Genomic DNA, 22,606 nt, shown 5'->3' with positions numbered 1-22,606 from the left:
ATTGTTTATTGAACACCTGCTTTACCAGAGTAGTGCATTATTAAAACAAAGGGTTTTATATCAAATTGCCCACCGAACTCAACAAAATATATCAAATAGCTACCCGATCTCCACGGCGACTCATTTAAACCACTATAATACTGCTATATATCACTCCGTTAACTTAAAAAAAAACCCTAACAACAAACGTTAAGTTCAAAAATTTAACGTCAAAAACACCCACCATTGCTGACAAGTCATACAGATGGCAATGACTGGTATGTTGACATGGAAAAACAATAATACACATCCGACAAATACACATCTTCCAAGAATGGAGATAGGGTGGAACAAAAAGACTGGAGAAAATAATCCCCAAGTGTTCATTTACAATGGATAAACACAATTCTTACATGATTGATAAAGAGAGTATCAGAATTCATAATAAGAGAGAGGACTAAAATCACTTCATCAGAAGCTTCGAATAAAACAAGCATATAAGCAGATTACCAGAACAAACCACTTATTTTTACAGGCAAAGGACACATTTATTTTTACCTTAGCTACCAAAACTTCCACAGTGGTTGTTTTAGGGCACTAATATCATTATCATCTTTGAGGGCTTCAATTGAAGCCTTCTGCTCCTTCATTTTGGACAGCAACTCCTTGTGCCACTCCAGCTTCAACTCCCGAAGCTCTTCTTCCTCAAAGGCGCAACCCTTACCTTTTCATATGCTATGATAAAGCCAGCTGAAACTGTGGAAGAAGCGCCCCCACCACAGCGATTTTACTCGACCACGTCCAAAAGGGCGTCTACTAGAAAAAATAAAAACACAAAACCCTAATTACCCAAAAATGCCCAGAAAACATACATAAAATACAGAAACATTCACTACCTGAGCAACATGGCAAACAAAGGGCTTACCTCCTGAGCAGCAGGGCAAACAAAGGGCTTTTGGCGTGACTTCTGCAATTTCAAAATCAAAATCTTCGCCTTACAAAACCTAGACATGTCTCTCGCACCTTGGCCCTATTTGAAAGATAGAGTTTTAGGACAAAATTAGAGGTTTGATGTGTTTTAAAAGTTATACCACTAAAATAAGTTAATATTCCTTTTATTTTTATTTTTTTTTGAAATAAGCTCCATTCCATTTTATTAGACATTTTATTATTTTACACGCATATTAAGAAGTTGAATTATGACCTGTTTCCGTAATTAATACAGCAGGTTTCATGTTACTAATTATTACTGCTTATGAAAATTATAAAAATTAAATTCTCTCTTTTACTCCTCTTCTCTGTACTCTCATCCATTTTCCCTCTAAAAAGTTTCCTTCTTTCCAACAAAAATTCTATTCCCTCCACAAAATTAAAATTTTGATTTTAAGTGTTGTTTTGATTGTATTTTCTTTTCTATATAATGAAGAATAGACATTTTTTTATAAGTAACATAAATTATACTTTATAATATTATTATAATTGCTTATAAACGCACATTAACATTAACAACCTAATTAGTGGACTTTTTTTTTTTGTCACAAGATACTTTCTCGTATAAACGAATTGTATCAAAATACAATAGCTGCTACAAGGAGTTCTTTTTGTTCAAGAAAGTTTACCATCTAACCCTCGGACATGTAGAGATGACCGGGGACACTTAGACAATAAAGCTTTAATGTTCGATAAGAAAACACCCATAAGAGGTCCCGCTACCATTCTTCATTCCACTCTCGTATGTCCTGAAAAAATGCAATACACATAAAAACATAATAAGTTCATATAGACAGTAAAATAATAAAACTATCTAAAATGATAGAGGAAAAGATTTAACAAACTCATAATTAAAAAATATGAATATAATATATTATTTAAAAAATAAGGAAAGTAAAATAAAAAATTTATGTAAAACAAATCATTAAAAAATCTACACCAAAGAGATAATGAGATCTCTTTGGTTAGATACATGATAAAATATAAATCTCATCGGGAAATAACTGATAAATATGTCAAATATTTAAAATATAAATTAGAAAATATAATTAAATTTAAAAGCATAGCTAAGATATATCTACTCAAATATAATACAAAATTTTGGCAAGTGAATGTATCACGATTTTAGCTAGTCATCAATAGCATCACAATATAAATTTGGTATACACCAATCAACCATTAGTGGCGCAATAATACCTCATTGAGGCACAATAAAACCATCATAAATGGCCCCATGAATAACGGATTCAGGTACAATAATCACCAATAAAGATTCTATCAAATAAACTTCTAATAAGAATACAAAAATTCAAATTAAAACATGTAAAAGAAAGTTCAAACTACAAAGATAAACAAGTTTAAAAAGAGTCAACTAGCCATTTAAAAATAACTATAATTAAGATCTACAATCACTACAATTAAATCAAACAATATTCAAAATTACAAAGCAAAAAAATTAGTGGACTTTGATTAGCTCTAATCTTATTGTACAAAATTTTATCCCAATTATAGTGGGTTAACTCATCAAAAACTAGTTGTTTGATGAGTAAACTCTAAAATAATATCAATCATTCAGCCGTTAGATGAGTTTACAAGCTTGTAAATAATAATCGGAGAAAACAATTATCTAAATTAAATCAACCGACTCATCGCAAAGTAATTTACATATGGGCACACTTTATAAAGAACCATAATCGAAATACTATAATTTATTTTTGATTTTTTATATTTGAAAGACTGACCACTAAATTCACCCCTGTTAGTGAAGATATTTTTGTGAATGAAGTTATGTTTGATTTAAAAAAATGGTTTAATACATTGTCAAAGGACAGGTTAATGGCAATTAAGTAGTTTTATTTAATGATGATGGAAGCAAAAAAAATATTCATCCAACCATGATCGGATCAATTCTCAAGCATAGGTCAAAAGAGTGAAAATCCTGTTACACAAGATACATTCATTCAGTTTATTACTCAATTGAATTGTCTAATTTCTCGAAAGACATAAAGATATGGAAAGAGAAAGAAAGACAAAAAAATAATTAAAGAATATTAGAGATTAGGAAAAAAAAAATATATGAAATAGTTTGAAAGAAAGTCTCAAGAGTTGAGAGCACAAGGATTGAGTAGACTTTCAGTAGATTTACAAAAGTTTCTGATTAAAACTAGAATCAGAACTTAAACTTTTAGATTGGAAAATCTTGAACATTATCCAAATTCCGTTGAGGCCCTTTAACAACATTATTGAAGAATTGAAAGTACGGTTGAAGTATAAATGTTCTAACAAGACATTAATTAGACAACATTAACAAAACACTACTTATAGAAGGTTCCAAATCACAAATTTTTATAATATTTGCTTATAAACACACATTAATATTTAGGGTTAAAATTGGGGTGGGAAAAACGGGGAACTCGCCCCCAACCGCCCCGGTAATGTGGAGAATAGGGTAGTGACGGGGAATAATTTTCCGCCCCGTCAAAATATGCAAGTATGGTATATGTTGAATCCCCGCGGATATTCCCTGCCCCGCATATATTTAACGTAATATATTTATTATATTTAATATAATTAATAATTTGGAAAAGATGAAAACTTATTATATTATGTCACTAATGTCTTTAGTTTGTGAAATATTTTAAGTAGTCTAGATCATGAGACTTGAAAGTATTAGAAAGTTCTTATGTTGGTTAATGTCTCTTTTGATATTTTTATATGCAAAGTGATTATTAAAAAAAGATTGTGTGATTATATTATTATTCTAATTTGACATGCATACATTATTTTAGGTTTTTGCTTTTAATATACATGTATCGTATATTTTCATTAAATTCTAAAGAGAAAAATGCTAAATTTTTAAGTAATTATTTAAAATATAGGAGCCGTTTGGGTTAGTTTAAAAAAAGTGACTTCTTACTTAAATTAAAGAAGTGGAGCAGAAGTGAGAACTAAATAAATTAGTAAAGTGTTTGGAAAAGAAGTAGAAGCTGGGAGAGAGAATCTAGCATTCTTAGCTTCTTAAAAGTGCTTCTACTTTTTTACACAAACGGTAAAAAAAAGCAGAAGTCAGAAGCAGCTTCTGCTTCTGTCAAACAAACAGCCCCTTAAAGTAACATATGGGAGCGAGGCGGAAATATATTAAATCCCGAGTGGGGCTTGGATGGGGATTAAAAATATAAACTCTAGAAATTAGGTTCAGAAGAAGTTGAGAGAGAGAGCGAGCGAGCGAGAGAGATGGTGAAACCAATTAAGTGCAGCACAAATGGCAGCCTTGAAAGGTTTTGTGAGTCGACACACGAAAGCTGCGAGAGAGGTAATTAAATATGATACATGTTTATGGTTTATGTTTGTTTTGAATGTAAATTCAATCTAATTATTGAACCTGTAGGTTTTCTGGGATGATATGAAGTTTTCTGTAATTGCCTGTGGTGCATACGCCGTTTTCTCAACCACGTGTGTCGTGAGGTGCATCTTGGATAAATAATACCTTACCTGATAATTCTATTTTCTCCTATGTAAATTATTTTGAATTTTTAACATCTACGTTGTAGTATGTAATTCGTGACATTTGAGTGCAGTCGAAATATGTAATATATACTTTGTGGTATGTAAGATACTCTATGTTCTCTTATTTCGTGACATTTGAGTGTGGCTCCACGTTGAATTGATTTAGGCCCAATGTATTGCACATAACTGAGAATGGCAATTGTAATTCTTTATGTTGCTTATAGCGGTTAAATCATAAATGTATCAATTAAACATTAGATGTTTGTAGGCAAAAGAAAGGAAAATTATGGAAGGTGAGACATGGTACTAAACATAGTAGATGGTTGATTTACTTGGTTATTTTATGAGTTGCAACATACGAGTCACGAAATACCGAATGCCAGCAACTTTGTAGGAGTGAGCACACTAGCCATATTTGGACAAATACAAAAGTGACAAATAGGAGAGGATTGGAGAGTCTTGTTGTTGATATAGAGAGAAACGATACTGTTAATTGGTGTCTCATTTGTTCATTAGCATTGCAGTTGTGCATGGTGTATTTATTTCACAGGTGTCATGTTACATATACACAATCACACAATATATAAATTTGTACACTGCCTTTTTGGGTGTTTTCCTGCATACCAGTGCTTCTATCTGTTTTATACTATACTATTCTACATTTCTACTTTGATTTCTGAATGCATCTTCATCGAGGGACTGCTTTACATATACGCCTAGTTTGGTTTCCCTTCCAAGAAGAAAATCCATCTCCTCCCCTATGAATTAGTTCATTAAAAGACAAATCAATAAATTTTTATAAAGTTTCTATGGAATCATCTGCTGGTTTGGAAGACAATTGAAGTGTTAAATTAACAGTCCATTTGATAGAATTAAAGGTAGAAGGCTAGTTTAACTGATTAGCCTTACTATTCTCTTGTTATAGGTTCATAATCGGGTTTCGTTGTTTATCTTGTTCTGGAATCGGAAGGTTTTAATATATATGTTTGCTTATTTCGCGTCTTTATCCTATACTTATTTTGCCGTTCATATTACTCTATATTTCTCTTCTTTTAAGCTCATTCTCAGGTTTTGTAAGTTCTCATATTTAGAAATGAGGAATTCTATAAGTAGTTAAGTTAGTCTCTCGTATGTTTTATTTCTTATCTTGGTTTTCCCTTTTCTAAGTGTCTTAGTGGAGCGAGAGAGATACCATCTGACCAAGAGGTCATTAGTTTCCGGATACAAAACCTGTTGCCATGTGTAATTGCTGTACATGTGGATTGTATTGCTAGCTAGCTTCTGTTGATCTGTTCTGCCTATATCTTTTGGCACATAGAAGGAATTACTTCCCCCATCCAATTGTGCCTAGCATATCCTGGAGGAGATTAATTTCGACCAAAATCTGTGTTACAGTTCTCGGTTTTTTATATATACCAGCTTAACCTTGTGCTCTGCACGGGTTAATTTTCGAGTTTAGATGACAACTCAGGTTTTGTTATCTCTCGTGTTATCGTATGAGGAAGTCTTAATAGTTATATTTAGTTTGTTCATTCATTTTATCCCCTCAGATGGTTGTTTTCTGGGGGTGCCATGCTTTGTTTTGCAATGTTGCAGAGCACAACAAACATGGGTTGCGGAAGGGAGGTTAAATCGGGCTCAAGTCCGGCTGAGGGCGGATCTAGCACACAAATGTTGGAGAGCACCAAGCAAATTTCCGAAAAACATTTATATATTTTTAAATTTTGTGGGGGCACATTTATAATCTTATAAAATTATATATGGTGGAAAAATATACAAAAAAAATTGAGGGGGTCACATATCCCTCGTGCCTCTTCCTAGATCCGCCCTGCTTTCACCGACTTTCATTTGTCCTTGTATTCTTGTACTCTAAAAGATCTGAGTGTTTCATTTGGCTTGAACAAGGTCTTCATTATATCAGTATTAGATCTATGCTAATACCAACATTAACGATAATTAACTTAAGGTTAATCAGTCCTGATCAGCCAGATAGGGGATGGACCCAGCACCCATGCAGTTTATAATTTTAAAGGGAAATCACATGCTACCATATGCAAAATATTATCAATCTGCATTGTCCAAAAGATGATCTGAATTATGAACTTGACCTTTGTTTGATTCTGTCCCAAAGTTTGTAGAGAATAAAGACCAATTGTTTAACCCTTATAGCACACATGCTTTTGCATGTGTTTCACCATTTTCCAAATCATTCAATTAGTATTCGTCATTTTCCACATATATTGTCCTTAATCTATTTCATTCACTGATTAAGATGGCAATAACGAGAAATTCCACCTAAATGTGCTGCAACTATTATGATATTTTATTTTTAGATTCCTTCATATATATCGACTAAAAGCTTGCAGCTTATCATATTGTTTTTTTTTCTCCAAAGTTTTCGTTAACTAGTATTTTCTTTTTCCAAGCGCATCGATTGGCGATATTCGTACATTTAAATTATCAGGGTATTTAGTTTAAACAAAACTTTCGTATATAAATATGGGTTCAGGTCCTGATGACAACCGTTAATAAGGGACCATTTACATAACATACACTATAATTTTTCATGAATAAGAGCTTTTCCTTTCCGCAGATAATTGGTAAAAAGAACTTTCATCCTGTTGGGCCACAAGCCCATGAAGGCAAAAGCTCAAACCACAGCCCAAAACAGGAAAAGGAAAGCCCAAGATAAGGCCCAAAAGACAGCAAATGGAGCCCTACTGCACGTGAGAAGCACGGAGGCTGGAGGCTATAAATACAGAAGAGAACCTCTAGATTAGGGGCTGGCAAATTAGGAGAAGGACATCCTCCTTGTGTAATCAGATCTGGATGAGGGTTTTGACCCCCATTGGATCAACAGTGGCGCTAGAAGGAGGCCCTAATCAGCTAGCTCATTAGTTTAATAATCTCAAACACTACAGATCTAAAAATGGAGGACGAATCAAGCAGATCTAGAAAAAACAAAAATCCGAAAGAGAGCGACACACGCATCATTCTTTCGCCCATAATCAAGTCACAGCGAGCTCTGGAACCCCGGCGTTTATTCGAAGATGATGAAGGAGATCTGGAAATGGTAAACGTGCTACCAGCTCAGTTGGAACCGGTGGGAACTTACCGGAAGCGAGCTGCGAGAATGATGGTAACAACACCGCAAGGAAAGCGAGTCCTCACTAGCGACGCTAGACTCCATCTGGAGAAAATCAAAGCTCAGAAAAAAGCACAGCAACAGTTGGTCCCTCTCACTATCGAAGAAGAGGTCAGAAGTTTGGACAATAGGAGGAGGCTCCTTGAGGCGAAGTTAAGGCAAAAGCAAGAAATAGACCGATTGGAGGCAGCGCTGGGAATTCGCAAAGAAATAGAGCCCTCGACAGAATACCAGACCGAGGACCACGATCCTTCATGGAGGCCCTCTGCCAACAGCAAACAATCTTATCGGGAGGACTCCGAGGGGTCTTACAGCTCTAGGCGACACAAACGAAGGTCAACTCATGAAAACAGAGAGGACGAAGACTCAGAGACCTCTGACGCAAAGAGCCAAAAGAGCTCAGACATGGACAGGTTCCGAGAAGAATTCGCACTAATGAAGGAACAACTAAAATCTCAACCAGGAGGGTTTGACTTTCCATCAGGAAACCCTTTGTCAATCGACATCGAGAATGCCAAAATTGACAGGAATATTAAAATCCCATCTATAGAACTATTCGATGGATCCACGGACCCATCGGACTTTCTTAACATGTTTGACGGGCGAATGTCCTTCTGCGGACACTCCGAGATAGCAAGGTGCCGGTTCTTCGGTACATGTCTTAAAGGGACAGCTCTCACATGGTACAACAATCTGCCCCCACGGTCCATCGATTCATGGATCACTATGAAAAACAAGTTCAGAGCTAGGTTCTCTATCAACAAAAGAGGGGGAAAGATCACCGCCTCATTAATGACTGTAAGGCAACGATCCTCAGAACCGATACGTGATTTCTTGGACCGATTTAGAACTGAAATGGCAAACATCCCTAACTTGGTCGAAGAACTAGCAGTCAATTATCTGGCAGCAGGAATTGACAAGACAAGGCATGGGCAGTTGTTGGAAGAATTCTTTGAAAAAAGCCCTCGAACCATAGAGGCAGCAATGGACATCTTTGAGCGCAGGATAACACTTCAAGAAGCAGTGGGTAGCATACAAATCACGTCACCGCGGTCCAAACGATGGGATAAGAATTCTTCCCCAAAGGGACAATGGTCCAAGGGATTAGGACAAGAAAAGGGGAAAACTGAAGCAAGCAAGCAGACCGATACCCAAAAAGGGTCCGCGGTCCAGGAGCCTCATCAGTCTAACAGGCCCTGGCCCCCTCGCCCTCCACGAGAAGAAAGACAATTCTCCAAACTAAACATGGATATTGCTACAATCCTAGCAATCATGAAGGCAGACCCTAACTACAAACCGCCTAGACCAATGAATCCAAACAGACCCCCTAGCTCGAAGTATTGCGATTACCACGAGGACACAGGCCATCTAACAGAAAAATGCTTTCAACTCAAACACGCAATAGAAAATAAAATACAGAGTGGAGAATTTTCTCACTTCGTCCAAAGAGAGGACCCATCCAGTGAAGGCAACAAGAGCTCAGACAGATTGATCGATGTCATTTCAGGGGGATACATTCCTAAGGGCCTCCCAGACCAGAACAATATGGTCTTCCAGGTAGAAACAAAAAGACAAAGGAAGGGTCCATCACTTGTCATATCCTTTTCAGACAACGACTACACAGATGGCATAGAGCGGTCTCATCATGACGCCCTGGTAATTACGGTCAAGATGGGAACCAACACAGTCAAAAAAGTCCTAATCGATAATGGAAGTTCTGTAGATGTTTTGTTTCATGGGGCGTTTTCAAGAAAGGATGTTGGAGACCGAAAACTGGGTGATGCAAGACATTCCCCCTTGTATGGATTCACAGGCAATGAGGTAAAGGTCTTGGGTATCATCGATCTACCGGTCCTTTTCGGATCCCCCCCGCAGCAAGTATGGCACATTGTCAAATTTCATGTTGTTAGTGCTTCGTGTAGCTACAATGCAATTCTAGGCAGAACCACACTGTCGGCTTTAAAAGCAATAACTTCAATACCTCACCTAAAGATGAAATTCCCAACCGAGTTTGGGGTGGGAGAAGTCAAAGGAGACCAAAAGGCCTCGAAGCAATGTTATGACAACAATATAACGCCTAGATACAGGACAACAAAAAATGCCAGCGAAACAGTAAACCAAATACGAGATGAGCCAATGGAGGAAGAAATCAAAATAGAAGAGAAAGAGGCAGTGGACATTCCTCGTGAATCGGTCTGTCAGCCAATCGGTCCAACAGAACAATTTGAGCTAGACCCATCAAATCCAGGGAAACTCATCACCATTGGCTCAGGATTGGACCCCTCGGTTAAAGAAGAACTGATAACTCTCATCAGGGAATACGCGGACATCTTTGCTTGGTCACCAAAAGACATGCCCGGTATCCCAGAAGCAATAGCCCTCCACAAACTCAACATCAGTCCCACATACAAGCCAGTCCGGCAAAAGAAAAGAATATTTTCCCCCGAAAAACAATTGGCCATAGATGCCGAGCTAGACAGACTCCTAGAAGCAGGGTTCATTAAGGAGGTCCAGTTTCCCACTTGGATCGCCAACACCGTTTTAGTCAAAAAGAGTAACGGCAAATGGCGAATGTGCATCGATTATTCTGATCTTAATCGAGCCTGTCCAAAGGACTTCTACCCTCTGCCCAATATAGACCAGTTGATCGACGCCACTTCGGGTCACGAACTGTTGTCCTTCATGGACGCTTTTTCAGGGTATAATCAGATCAAAATGGCCCCAGAGGACCAAAACAGTACAGCCTTCATCACCCACAAGGGAATTTTTGCATATAAGGTGGTCCCATTCGGTCTCTTGAATGCAGGAGCTACATTTCAACGAACCATGGACACAATCTTTGCTCCGCAAGTGGGGAGAAACATGCAAATATATGTAGACGATATGATAGTTAAGTCCTTAAAAACAAATGAACATTCGAAAGACCTAAGAGAAACATTTACTCGCATAAGAGAACACTCAATGAGACTAAATCCCACTAAATGCTCCTTCGGTCTAGCAGGAGGAAAGTTCTTGGGATTCCTCTTAACCCAAAGAGGGATAGAAGCAGACCCAGCTCAAATCTCAGCTATTAAAGAAATGCCAGCACCGAAAACAATCAAAGAACTTCAAACACTCACGGGCTGCGTGGCGGCCCTAAGACGGTTCATACCACAATCCTCAAAAAGGGCTCTACCACTCTATGAGGCGATAAAAGTGGCAGCCAAATCAAACAAATTCTCATGGAGCAAGGACTGCGAAGAAAGCTTTAACAATATTAAAGACTTCTTACAAAGTCCTCTGATCCTAACAAAAGCATTACCTTGTGAACCATTAAAACTGTACCTATCAGCAACAGATTCAACAGTCGCAGCGGTCCTGATTAAAGAAGTTGGAAGTGAGCAAAAAGCAGTCTATTACGTCAGCCATATGCTTAAGGATGCTGAGACTCGATACACTCAAATCGAGAAACTTATCTTCGCTCTAATCGTGGCAAGTCGTAAGCTAAGACAATATTTTCAAGGACGACAAATCTCAGTAATGACTAATCAGCCACTAAGAAGAATCCTCCACAAACCGGACATGTCAGGGCGATTGGCCTCATGGACCATTGAGCTAAGTCAGTTCAATCTGGAATACTTGCCACGGAACACGGTCAAATCACAGGCCCTTTCGGATTTTATGGCAGAATGCAACTTTGCAGCAAGCCAAACCAACTCCCAAGCTCAAGCTTTCAATGATAAAACTTGGACTCTATTCACAGATGGATCGTCCACATCCTCCACAAGCGGAGCGGGAATCATTCTCACAAGCCCCGAGGGGTTCAAAGTCCAACAGGCCATTCGCTTCAAATTTTCGGCAACAAACAATGAATCAGAATATGAGGCACTAATTGCCGGCCTCAAACTTGCGCAACATCTGGAGGTCAAGGTCATCGAAATTTACAGCGATTCCCAGTTAGCGGTTAATCAGATCATAGGCCAATATAAAGCTGCTAATGAAAGAATGAAAGCCTATCTCCAGAAAACCAACGATCTGCTGAAAACATTTGTCTCATGGACCATTAGGAGCATCGACCGTTCATCGAACCAATGGGCCGATGCTCTGTCTAAACTCATCACAACGTCCAACGAAAAAATCACAGACCCAGTCTATTTCAGAGAACTGGAACAGGCCTCCATAACAGAAGTAGAAATTTTTTGCATAGAGCAAGAAGAGGACGACTGGCGCCGTCCTATCATGCAATTCATCAAAGGAGAGCTAATATGCCAAAACAAAAACGAGGAACATAAGATAGCCTTCAAGGCAAGAAATTATTGTATCAACGATGGTCATTTGTACCGAAGGGCCCTGGCAGAACCGCTTTTGAAATGCGTTGGTCCAAAGGAGGCAGAGGTCGCCATGATAGAAATTCACTCGGGCATTTGCGGAGAACACACAGCTGGAAAAAACATGGCCTTGAAGTTGATAAGACATGGGATCTTCTGGCCAACTATGAGAAAAGATTGCGAAGAATTCTCCAAGAAATGCGGACCATGCCAGTTATATGGATCAATGAATCATAGGCCCGCAGTCCAATTCACTCCAGTCCAAGCACCCTGCCCATTCTTCATGTGGGGAATGGACCTAGTAGGCCCATTACCCAAATGCACAGGTCAGAAACAGTTCATAATCGTGGCCATAGACTATAGCACAAAGTGGGTGGAAGCCAAGGCTTTAGCACGAATCAGAGAAGTAGAAGTGGTGCAGTTTTTTATGGAATACATTGTCTTCAGATTTGGAGTTCCAAGGATCGTAGTCACAGACAACGGATCTCAGTTCACAGGAAAAGTGTTCGAAGAGGCGTTGGAACAACTCAAAGTCAACCACCTCAAAGCATCAGTCGCTTACCCACAAGCCAATGGACAGGTGGAGATCACAAACAAGGCAATTTTACAGAGGATCAAAAAACGGCTCTTGGACACAAAGACAAATTGGGTCGATGAACTGCCCAATGTTCTTTGGAGCCATAGGACCTCTCCAAGAGGCCCAACTGGTGAAACACCCTTTAGAATGGCTTACGGCACGGAGGCGGTCCTCCCAGTTGAAATAAGCATGGGATCTCCAAGGATTGAAAACTTCTCAATCAAAACATCTGAAGAGGGGCTTAAATTGAACAATGATTTCATGGAAGAGGTCAGGGACCAAGCACAGCTTCGAAATACCCAGTACCAACAAAAAGTAGCCAGCTACTACAATTCAAAGGTCAAAACAAGACACTTCCAGGTCAATGACTGGGTCCTCAGAGAATCATCCGTGTCAATGCCAACCAAACAAAACAAACTGTCCAGCCCATGGGAGGGTCCCTACAAAGTTACTCAGATAGTCCGTCCAGGGACCTATCGCCTCGCTTATCCAGACGGTTCTCCGGTTCTCAACACTTGGAACGCTATTCATCTCAAACGCTATTATCAGTAATCTAAGTTAGCTGCATTTTTACCATCCCCTAAGTCCATTTCTTATGTTTAGAAAAACTACATGCATCTATATTCATATGCACCTTTTGTATTAAAAATCTCGAGGATCTATAAAATTAGCTTTGCTTTGATGAAATTATTGCAAACATGTATGGTTAATCACAGTTTAAAAAAAAAAAAAAAAGCATCATACATATTCCTAAGTTACCTTCAGTTAAAAAAAAAAAAAAAAAAACTTTCCCCTTGGACCCATTTTATAAAATCTTCATCTTTGATTCATTCATATTCATCTATAAGCCCTTAGTCTCATGCGTTGACACGTGCATCTTTTATAATAAACTCTTAAAGATTTGTAAAACTTTATGATTGCTTACAAAAATGTTTTCAAATACGCACATGTGCGACCCAACTTACCACTCAGATATTTCCCAAGTATCGACACACACCACAAAGGACCGTTAACATGTTCCAATATTACAAAGACACAAACAAAACTACATCTTCCAAGCATCAAGCGGAAACTTGCGCTAGTCAGTACTCCTAACAAGCTTTGTAACAAGGTGTCAAGCAAAGCTCCAAAACAAAGAAGACAACGGCATAACACGACCAAAGGACAAAAATTGTAAGCAGATTGCTTCACAGCCACATTCACAAGACAAAGCGATAAACAAAATTCCACAGCAAAAAACAAGACACTACGGGAAACATGAACAAAGGAACGACATAAAAAGGACATGAAAGAAAACCAGATCATTGTCACAACGCAATAAAAAGCACCATCCAACAGGCAACAAAAGAAAAGCACGAAGGACCAGTTCAAGCAAAAGTACAAGGCCAAGTCAGAACCAAAGTCTGCAAACATAGAACACCAAAAGCTAGCATAGAAAAGTTACAAAGCCTATAGGGCATTCCCCAGGCAAAGTCTCGTGCAAACAAACAGAATCCTAAGGATCCGCAGCAACAACCCGGGTAGAAGAAGCAGCACCATCACGCTCCCGAGCAAGTTCGCCACAATAAACATCAAAAGTATGATCACCCATCGCATATCCATGGCGGTTAGCCCGTGCCCAGCAAGCTTGATAACCTTCTTCAAAAGCCTTCAAGCTTTCTTCACGACTCAAGCGTAATTCCTCGCGGACAGCTCCCAGATCGGTCTCAAACTGCCCAGACTGAACAAACTGATCTTTTCGAGTCTTATCAAGCGAGTCAGTGAGATCCTTTTCAATCTTCTGATATGACACAATCAAAGCAGACAAAGCCTTATTATCAGTAACAAGGGATCCCACACGCTCCTTCAAGGCAACAACAGCCTCATCAACCTTCTTCTTCTCTTTCTCCAAGACGCCAACTCGGTCAGAAGAATCTACCAGCGACTTCTTCAAATCAACCACTTCCCTGCGTAAACGGGGCACGGCTTCACTGTCATCTCCATGATCCACCAGGGCAACAACCCTATTAAAATCTTGCAGCAACTACAAAAAAAAAGAGAGAGAAAGAAAACGAATGATTCTTGCAAAAAGAAAAATGTATATATATATATATAAAGAGGAAAAGGGGACAGCAAACGACAAACTCATACATTGTCCAAATGATCCTTAAAATTCTTCAGAACCTGCTTCTTGCTGGGAGGTTCCTTTCCAAACAAAATCTCTACTTCAGCAGCACGATCCATAGCAGTCTTCAGCGAGGTTCCGCCTCCAGAAGAAGAGCCCACCTCTTTAGACTTCTTGAAATGGTGATAACGAGGGGGAGCACCATCCTTACGAGAACGTTTCTTAGATTTCTCGCGAGCCACAGGACCAGAATCTTCCTTCACATCAGTCTTGACCTCATCAATAATCTCCAAATCAATCTTCACAGGGCGAGAGGTCTCCTCGGCCCCAGCCTCAGTAGTTCCTTCACCAGAACGATGGACCATGGAGGAAACCCCCCTCTCAGCCAACATAGCAAGAACCGCTTCACTAGGCATTATCGGATGACGAGCAAGCAAAGCAGTCAAAGATTCGCCGGCCACTGCAAATCAAACACAAAAAGAGAAAAACCCTTACAATGCGACAAAAACCCACAAATACATAAACAAGATGCAAATACTATATCTTACAACAACGTGCAGATAAGAAACTGGCATCAGCAAAACGGCCAATATTGTACATTTCGGTCTTCCCATGAAATTTGTTCAAAAAAGAAGAAGAAAAAGAGTGAGGCATGTCACTTAAATCCTGCAATCGAGAGCGGGAAACCTCCCCCCAAGGTTTCACACGACCAAACTCTCCACCTTCCAAATAAGACCACTTGTTTTGCCACCCAGAATTGGACAGAGGGACCTTAACCAACCGGGTACGCCCAGTCTTCTTGTCCAAATACACTTGACCCCCGATGCTCTTAACTCGAAAAATCGCAAATAACAACTCCAGAGAAGGCAGGACCTTGTGCTCACTACAACGAGCTATAACCCCCATAACTTGAGCAAAGCTATTAGGAGACAATTGGGCGAATCCACACCCAAGCACTTCAAACAACAAAGGGATAAAAGGGTGCATAGGAATCCTCAACCCAAAGTCAAAAAAGATGGTAGGAACCGCATGCCATCCAGGATTCGGAGACTGCCAAATCCGATCATTGGCAGAGGGAAAATGATGCTTATATGTGGAACCAAAAATCACGCATTTATCAACTTTGGCCGCCTCCGGCGAGCCCTCAACAACACAGCTATCCAAATTCAGGCAAGGCTTCGAAAGAAACAACTCCTGAGCACCCGAATCCAACCCACCAAACGACCCAGCCCCAACAATACCAACATCAGAGGGGTCGACAATGGTGGAATCAATCTTACCCAACAACTCAATACCACCACCAGAAGTCAAAGACTCGGTCGACTCATTATCTTCCCCCTCAGAATGGGCCCGGGAGGAGGATGACAGACTCACCACGGTTTTCCGAGGAGCCATAGAACAAAACACAAGAAAGGAACGAAAAGAAATACAAAGAAACAAAAACCACCAAAACGAGATAAAAAGAAAGAAAAGGACAAAGAAGAATACCTAATAGCTCTCGCAGGAAGAAGTGACCTTTCAAGAAAAAGCAGAGACTGGAAGAAGTAGAGGAAGAGTAAGAGAAAGAAAAGCTTATATTTCCGAGACAAGAAGTCGCATAGTCCCAAACACGAAAGCACGTGACCGTGCAGCCGTTCAAAATTCAAAAAAAAGAAAAGGAAGAAGAAAAAATAAAAAATAAAAGAGGGATAGAAGCTTTTCACAAATCGCGGAAGAAAATAAACACTTGGGCCACACATCTAAAGATCTGCTACACTTACGAGGGGGGCAAATGTTGGGCCACAAGCCCATGAAGGCAAAAGCTCAAACCACAGCCCAAAACAGGAAAAGGAAAGCCCAAGATAAGGCCCAAAAGACAGCAAATGGAGCCCTACTGCACGTGAGAAGCACGGAGGCTGGAGGCTATAAATACAGAAGAGAACCTCTAGATTAGGGGCTGGCAAATTAGGAGAAGGACATCCTCCTTGTGTAATCAGATCTGGATGAGGGTTTTGACCCCCATTGGATCAACACATCCCAATCATTAAAATACAGATACTGAAGTTGTGTGTCAACTACGTCTAGTGCAGACGCTGCATGTGCTCCTTACAAAGATATTACTTTCGCATTTCATCTTTCGAGTCCATGTTATATGTTCGGTTCCTTATTTCAGGTGCACGCAATAATAATAAACCCTCCTTTAGTCCTTTTGTTCGTGCGGATCTGGTGGTTACTACTTGCTACTCGTACGTTTAACACAGGTCGTTTGACTGTAGATTTACGCATATTTTAATTTTTTTCACGAAATTGTTAAATCATTATTTTAATATCTTTTTCTCTTCAATTATAATATTAATCATGCATTTTTATTTAGAAGATATAAAATTTAAGTGATCTATATTTCAAAATAGAGAGAGTATAGATTACTGTTACGGATATTTATACTTTATTTCAGTACGACAGAAGACAAAACAATTTACTTGACAACATCAATTTGTCCGTATACTCAATTTAGTTACTTGTAACGAAAACGTCCGTTTTTATATTTATTCAACTTGTAAATGGATAATTAGCCTTCGGAAAATGAAATGCCAATAATATTACAGTAAATAACTCAAGTCCTTAGGATATATTTTGAAACAATACTTACAAGTCGAGATGCAACAACTTAACAAATTTACATTTATTTCTGTAAAATAAAACCATCAGGTCACTCGTAAACCTTCTGCAGAACATATCAAACAAACAATCACTCATACAGCAATCGCTTGCATAGATAACGATGACAATATCTCTCGTTTAAACAAAGCAATGCATTACAAGTGCCCTCCATTGTTCTCGCTCTTCTAGCCCTTGCAATCATGAAGAGGAGATCCACACAGACAATCATTGTTCTCAAACGAAGCGGCTTCTAGCTTCTCAAATGGCAGACCCTCCGGAATCAGGCCGCAGAGATGATTATTGCTCAAATCCACTTGTCCGAAAAACATAGCCGATTTTATTGTTTGCGGTATCGAGCCTTTTAAGTTGTTGAACGATATATCGAAGGAGAGAAAATACGTTTTCGGATGAAAAACGTCGGGTAAAAAACCATCAAAGTAGTTTCGGCTCAAATTAACGACATTTAAGCCGAAACTACTCAGTAAAGTAGCCGGTATTTCACCCGACAACAAATTATTATTCAAACTGAGAGAAGAAAGAACCGGCATGGTACCTAGTTGAAACGGGACCCAACCGGAAATTTGGTTCATAGACAAATCCAAGTCGACTAGACTCCGAATATTTGTGATCGAACTTGGAATCGACCCGGTCAGTTGATTCTGATTCAGTAACAATCGATTTAATCTTTTGAGCTTTCCGATATCACCCGGAAGCTCCCCAAAAATTCGATTATTACTCAAATCGAGATGTTTTAAACTCCATAAATTAACGATAGACGCTGGAATTTTTCCGGATATCGCATTATTCGACAAGCTCAAAAATGTGAGCTTGTTCAACTTCCCGATATCCGCGGGGACCTCCCCGGATATATTATTCCCGGCCAAATCAACGAACTGAAGGCCGGAAAGTGACGTCAGGCAGGCCGGAATCTCCCCGGAAACGCCCTTCCAATCCGCAACAGCCAGCGTATTGAGCTGATCAAGATTGCATATAGCAGGCGAAATCGCACCTGACATGAACCCGGATCCGCCGGTCTTTTGCAACATAATGTCTTCGGATTCGCCCCGAAGCGTGATCTCAGCGACCCGGTCAGTGACCGGGTCGCAGCTAACGCCATAATAGGCGTTACAGTCGTCGCCGGTCCACGTATCGAAGATGCCTAGAGATGGGTCGTGGAGAGCGGCTTTGATGGCTTGTAATGCTGCCTGGTCAGAGGGTGGACAGGCTTGAGCTGTGAGTGTGATGGTTAGAAGAAAGAGTGTGAGACATAATTTAAGAGCCATAGAGTTTGGTCTCGAAATAGTTGTGCTTTGTTTCTCTGGTTTTGGTTTCTTACTTGGCTTGCATGTGAGAGATGTTTGGAAGTGAGAGTGAGTGAATGGCTTGTCAATGACTTAGGTTTCAGATAGGAAGGTCTGTATAAATATATGCTCCTCGCAACCTCCCAACAAATTCTCTACCCGTCTTCATTGTTTGATTGTTACGGAATTTATTGTTTGCACATATTTTGAGATATTTATAAAATATAATGTTATAATATTTATTTAATTTTTTAATAAATATTTTAATATCAAATTTTATCCAGGAAAAGAAACTTAAAAAATATTATGAAATCTTATTTTGTAAGAATTTGAAATACGTGTCAAAAAGTAACGTAAAGAATCTGTTAGGACAGAGTGAGTAATTCTTAACATCATCAAATTTTTTTAAAAAATTAAATTAAATTTAAATTATGTGGAAATTAATTTCATCCAATTTGTTTTCAAATGTATCAATAAAACATCGATTCGTCGCATCATTTATAATAAATTTAATTATATAAATATTAATCTCACCCATTGTTTTTATCTATATTTTCAAATATATCAATCTAATATTTACTAATCTCGTTATTTCTTATTTTCTTTCTCGTTATTTCTAACTGAAAATTTCATATTTTCATTCACAAACTTGTTTTAAACCATGATATGCAGATGATGAAATGCTTCATTTTGTCGTGCGAAAATTGTGTTTTGTCATAGATTTTACTAAAGATTTTATATATCTACTTTTTTTGATTTTATATATCTACTTTAGTAATGAGAAGAATGAGTCAGAATGTGGACATTTCACTTGACCTGTATTTTAGCAACTTAAATAATAACGCAAAGGTGACCGCGTATATCTTCGCAAGATATTTGAGCTCTTTAAAATTAATTTAAAAACTGTAACAAGAATTTAAAATTTTCTGTCCTAGAGTGCTAAACTACATATTGATTATTATAACGTATATTATGTATTGTACTTGTAAACAATGCATTCTCCAATTTGTATTTAAATTTTCATAGTTAAAATTGATGATAGTTTATATATTTGATTTTCATAGAAAATAAGAAATCACAGACATCACAAGAGATTCCTTCGACTATTAATCTGATTTGGATGGTCCCTAATTTGTTATAGGGCTGGTTTAGAAAAAAAAATGAAAGAAATGAAGTAGTTTCTCGATTCTGGCATACCGCTGCTCCTCGTCGTTAAGCATTTGCTTGGCAATACCTTTAGAAAATAGAATATTTTTTTGGATTAAATATCAATTAGGTAACTTATTGCAGTTCGATGATTCATGTTGATCACTGATCGAAAAATTTACTTATCGTACTCAATCACATATTTAAAATGTACATTCCGTTAAAGTCAAATATAAAGATAGTCAAATTTAACGTAAATCGTTTTAATCAGCGTTAGTGGGTGACGTGTTGCCAAATAGGATCCAAATGGCGCTGACTGTATAAAAAAATAAAAATGAAAACATAAATTTAAACATAAATCGGGATCTAACAAAACAACTATGAGTGTTTTTTTAGGAGTTAGGGATTTGCTCTGAGGAGACTAGAGTTTTCTATCTAACATATTTAATTCAATTTTATCTGTTACTGAAATAGTCGATTATATATATTTATAATTGGTGTATCAATTATGCTTGTTGATTCTCGAGTTATGTGAGATGTTGATCGGAGGGGTAGGGCTGATTCTTCAAACGACGGAGATATCATTGTTGAATTAATCTCGTTGGTGATGTAGAGTTCGACGGTGAATATTTGGGTGTGGAGACAGATGGGACTGGTTTGGGTTCAATAGGTGTCAATAGGCATAAGTGGGTTGGTGATAGTTTTTGAGAAAAGTTTTGGGGTGATTAGCGGCGAAGGTAATGCGTTGGAGGTTGAAAGTTAGATAACGGAAGTGTGGGTTGGAAGCATGGCCACGCAATGGAGTTGGGTGGAGGTTGCTATGGTGGGTTTGAAGGATGAGATTTAGGATAAGGGTCGGGCGGTTGTTGGATTTGAGATGGAGGGTGGTGATGGCAGTGGTTGGGTTACGCAGCGGCGGTGGCAAGTTGTTGGTTTGTAAAGCTAACCGTTAGTTTAAAAGACGGAGTCCATGTTAGATTTTCGGTTGAAACTGAAGAACTGTACATTTTAAACGAGTGAGTGAGTGCAATGAGTCACTTTTTCAATCAGTAACCTACTTGAGTCAACTGACTGCAATGAGTCACCTGATTGATATTTAATCCAATATGTTTTATATCCTTGTAAAATTCGCTAAATGAAATTTGCACTTTTATGATAAACATATTGCATCTTTCACTACAAGAAAAAACGAATCAGACAAGGGTTTTTGCCCGTTGTCTGAAACCCTCAAATACCGTTGAGTATTGAGATGCCATCTAATCCTAGGATGAGACAACGGTACGCGATTGTTGTCTGTCTCTGGCTAAGACAAGAGGAAACTCTTTACAAAATGTTGTGAGAATGCTGGATGACACAATTGTTTATGATCGCTTACCTATTGTAAAACAAGTGATTAATTAAGTGTTTATTAGGTGATAACCTGTTGTTACTCTTCTTTACCACAACAGTGTCTTTAAGTGGACGTATTTTTTTTCGCAACGGTTTATTTTCGCAGTGTTGTCTGAGCCTGTTTTTCTTGTAGTGTATTAACTTTAAAATCCTTCACATTTTGGACCTTTTAGACACTTTTCTATCATGCTTTGACCATTACCGTTAGACAATCAAGAGGAATTTAGATATCTCATATTAAAAAAAGATTTATTTACATTTTGCATCACTTAAGTTTCGGCTAAATGCATTCCCAGTAATTTTGCTTATATAATCATTAACCATTTTGTCTATTAATATTGATGAGTCTTATTTTTGCAATTTGACTAACATATCAATTGCATCGAAAAAATTATATAGTTTGTATAAGTAACAAGTACAAGAACCGATTATTTATATGAACTGAGTAGTGTTAATTAATTAATGTCACATATAACTAATTAATACAATTATATCATAAAAAATTATAGAATTATATCATCTTTATTATTATATGTTAATAAAATTGATAATATAGGGGGTGAACATCATGTTTATCACATTTTCATGACGAAGTGTCCAAAATGACTGATGGCGAAAGAAATGTCCAATATACCCACTTGTATGCACATATATGAAATGCGTAAGCATTAAAATACATATGTACATGTATTTGACATCATTTAAGAAATATGAATGTCTTGTCTAATCCTGTACCCCATGGGCGAACCTGCATCTGGACTGGGGTGGGCTGGAGCCAATGTAAGATTTTTGAAACCAAATTTTTTACTATTACCAATTTTGTTTGGAGACTCCAGCCCTGTCCAATATTTGAAAAATGCTTAAACAATTCGCTTTTTCTACAGTTTTTGGCCCGCACAGAGAAGCAGCAAGTTTGTGTTCAAATTTTATGTTTTATTAAACATTAAAATAAATAACTTTTTTATCAACAAATATAGCAATCAAGTAGTTGACGTCCTCCACATCTCTCTATTTCTTTTGTAAGCATCTTGTTGTTTTATTATATATTCTGTGTAATGGGGGTAATTAATTAGCTTTTATATTATATATATACATAAACACGTATTCAAATTTTGTTTAGACACATGAATAACCTCCGCTCCATGAATACGTAATATGAGTCGTTTAAAGATTGTATTAAGGTCATGCTTGTGATAAAGCTTATGAACGCTTTGCGACTAGGTCCACAAATCAAGTTATCAAAATTGTGGAAGGAAGTTTTTCTTTTATTGTTTATGACAGCAAAGCTGACAAAATTTTTACTATGTTGATAGGTTGAACGGTAAAATTACTAACTTGACCAACTTTAGGATTCTGATGGGGAGTGAAAACTCACTGAGGAATTGTTGTAGATGGTTCTGTTGTGATATTTGATGATTTAGGGGTGATAAAAGAAGGATGTGTAAGGTCATTTGTACCCTTTCCTATCTTATAAGTGTATGTTCACGGTGAGCGAAAGCTGATCAATTTTGAACATCCAAA

At 38.0% G+C, this 22,606-nt stretch overlaps 2 protein-coding genes and 1 long non-coding RNA gene across 3 annotated transcripts; 2 read left to right on the top strand and 1 right to left on the bottom strand.

Annotated features, from left to right (window-relative positions):
- Positions 1 to 4,099: 4,099 nt before the first annotated feature.
- Positions 4,100 to 4,662, top strand: LOC108202357 (uncharacterized). The gene is made up of 2 exons (XR_001803084.2): positions 4,100 to 4,282; positions 4,358 to 4,662. It is a non-coding gene; the product is annotated as an uncharacterized LOC108202357 (long non-coding RNA).
- Positions 4,663 to 7,405: 2,743 nt separating this feature from the next.
- On the top strand, positions 7,406 to 13,057 carry LOC108201247 (uncharacterized). The gene has a single exon (XM_017369540.2). It carries the CDS (start codon positions 7,406 to 7,408, stop codon positions 13,055 to 13,057), a length of 5,652 nt encoding a protein of 1,883 aa, XP_017225029.1.
- A 4,110-nt stretch (positions 13,058 to 17,167) lies between these two features.
- LOC108200920 (DNA damage-repair/toleration protein DRT100) lies at positions 17,168 to 18,656 on the bottom strand. Its single transcript, XM_017369192.2, has one exon. It carries the CDS (start codon positions 18,530 to 18,532, stop codon positions 17,435 to 17,437), a length of 1,098 nt encoding a protein of 365 aa, XP_017224681.1. The 5' UTR covers positions 18,533 to 18,656; the 3' UTR covers positions 17,168 to 17,434.
- Between the last annotated feature and the right edge of the window lie 3,950 nt (positions 18,657 to 22,606).

This window comes from Daucus carota, chromosome 9 (genome assembly GCF_001625215.2).
Source record: "Daucus carota subsp. sativus chromosome 9, DH1 v3.0, whole genome shotgun sequence".
In the NCBI taxonomy this organism is placed as follows: domain Eukaryota; kingdom Viridiplantae; phylum Streptophyta; class Magnoliopsida; order Apiales; family Apiaceae; genus Daucus; species Daucus carota.
The sequence above is the reverse complement of the archived record's forward strand: the minus strand, read 5'-3'. Positions and strand labels throughout refer to the sequence as shown.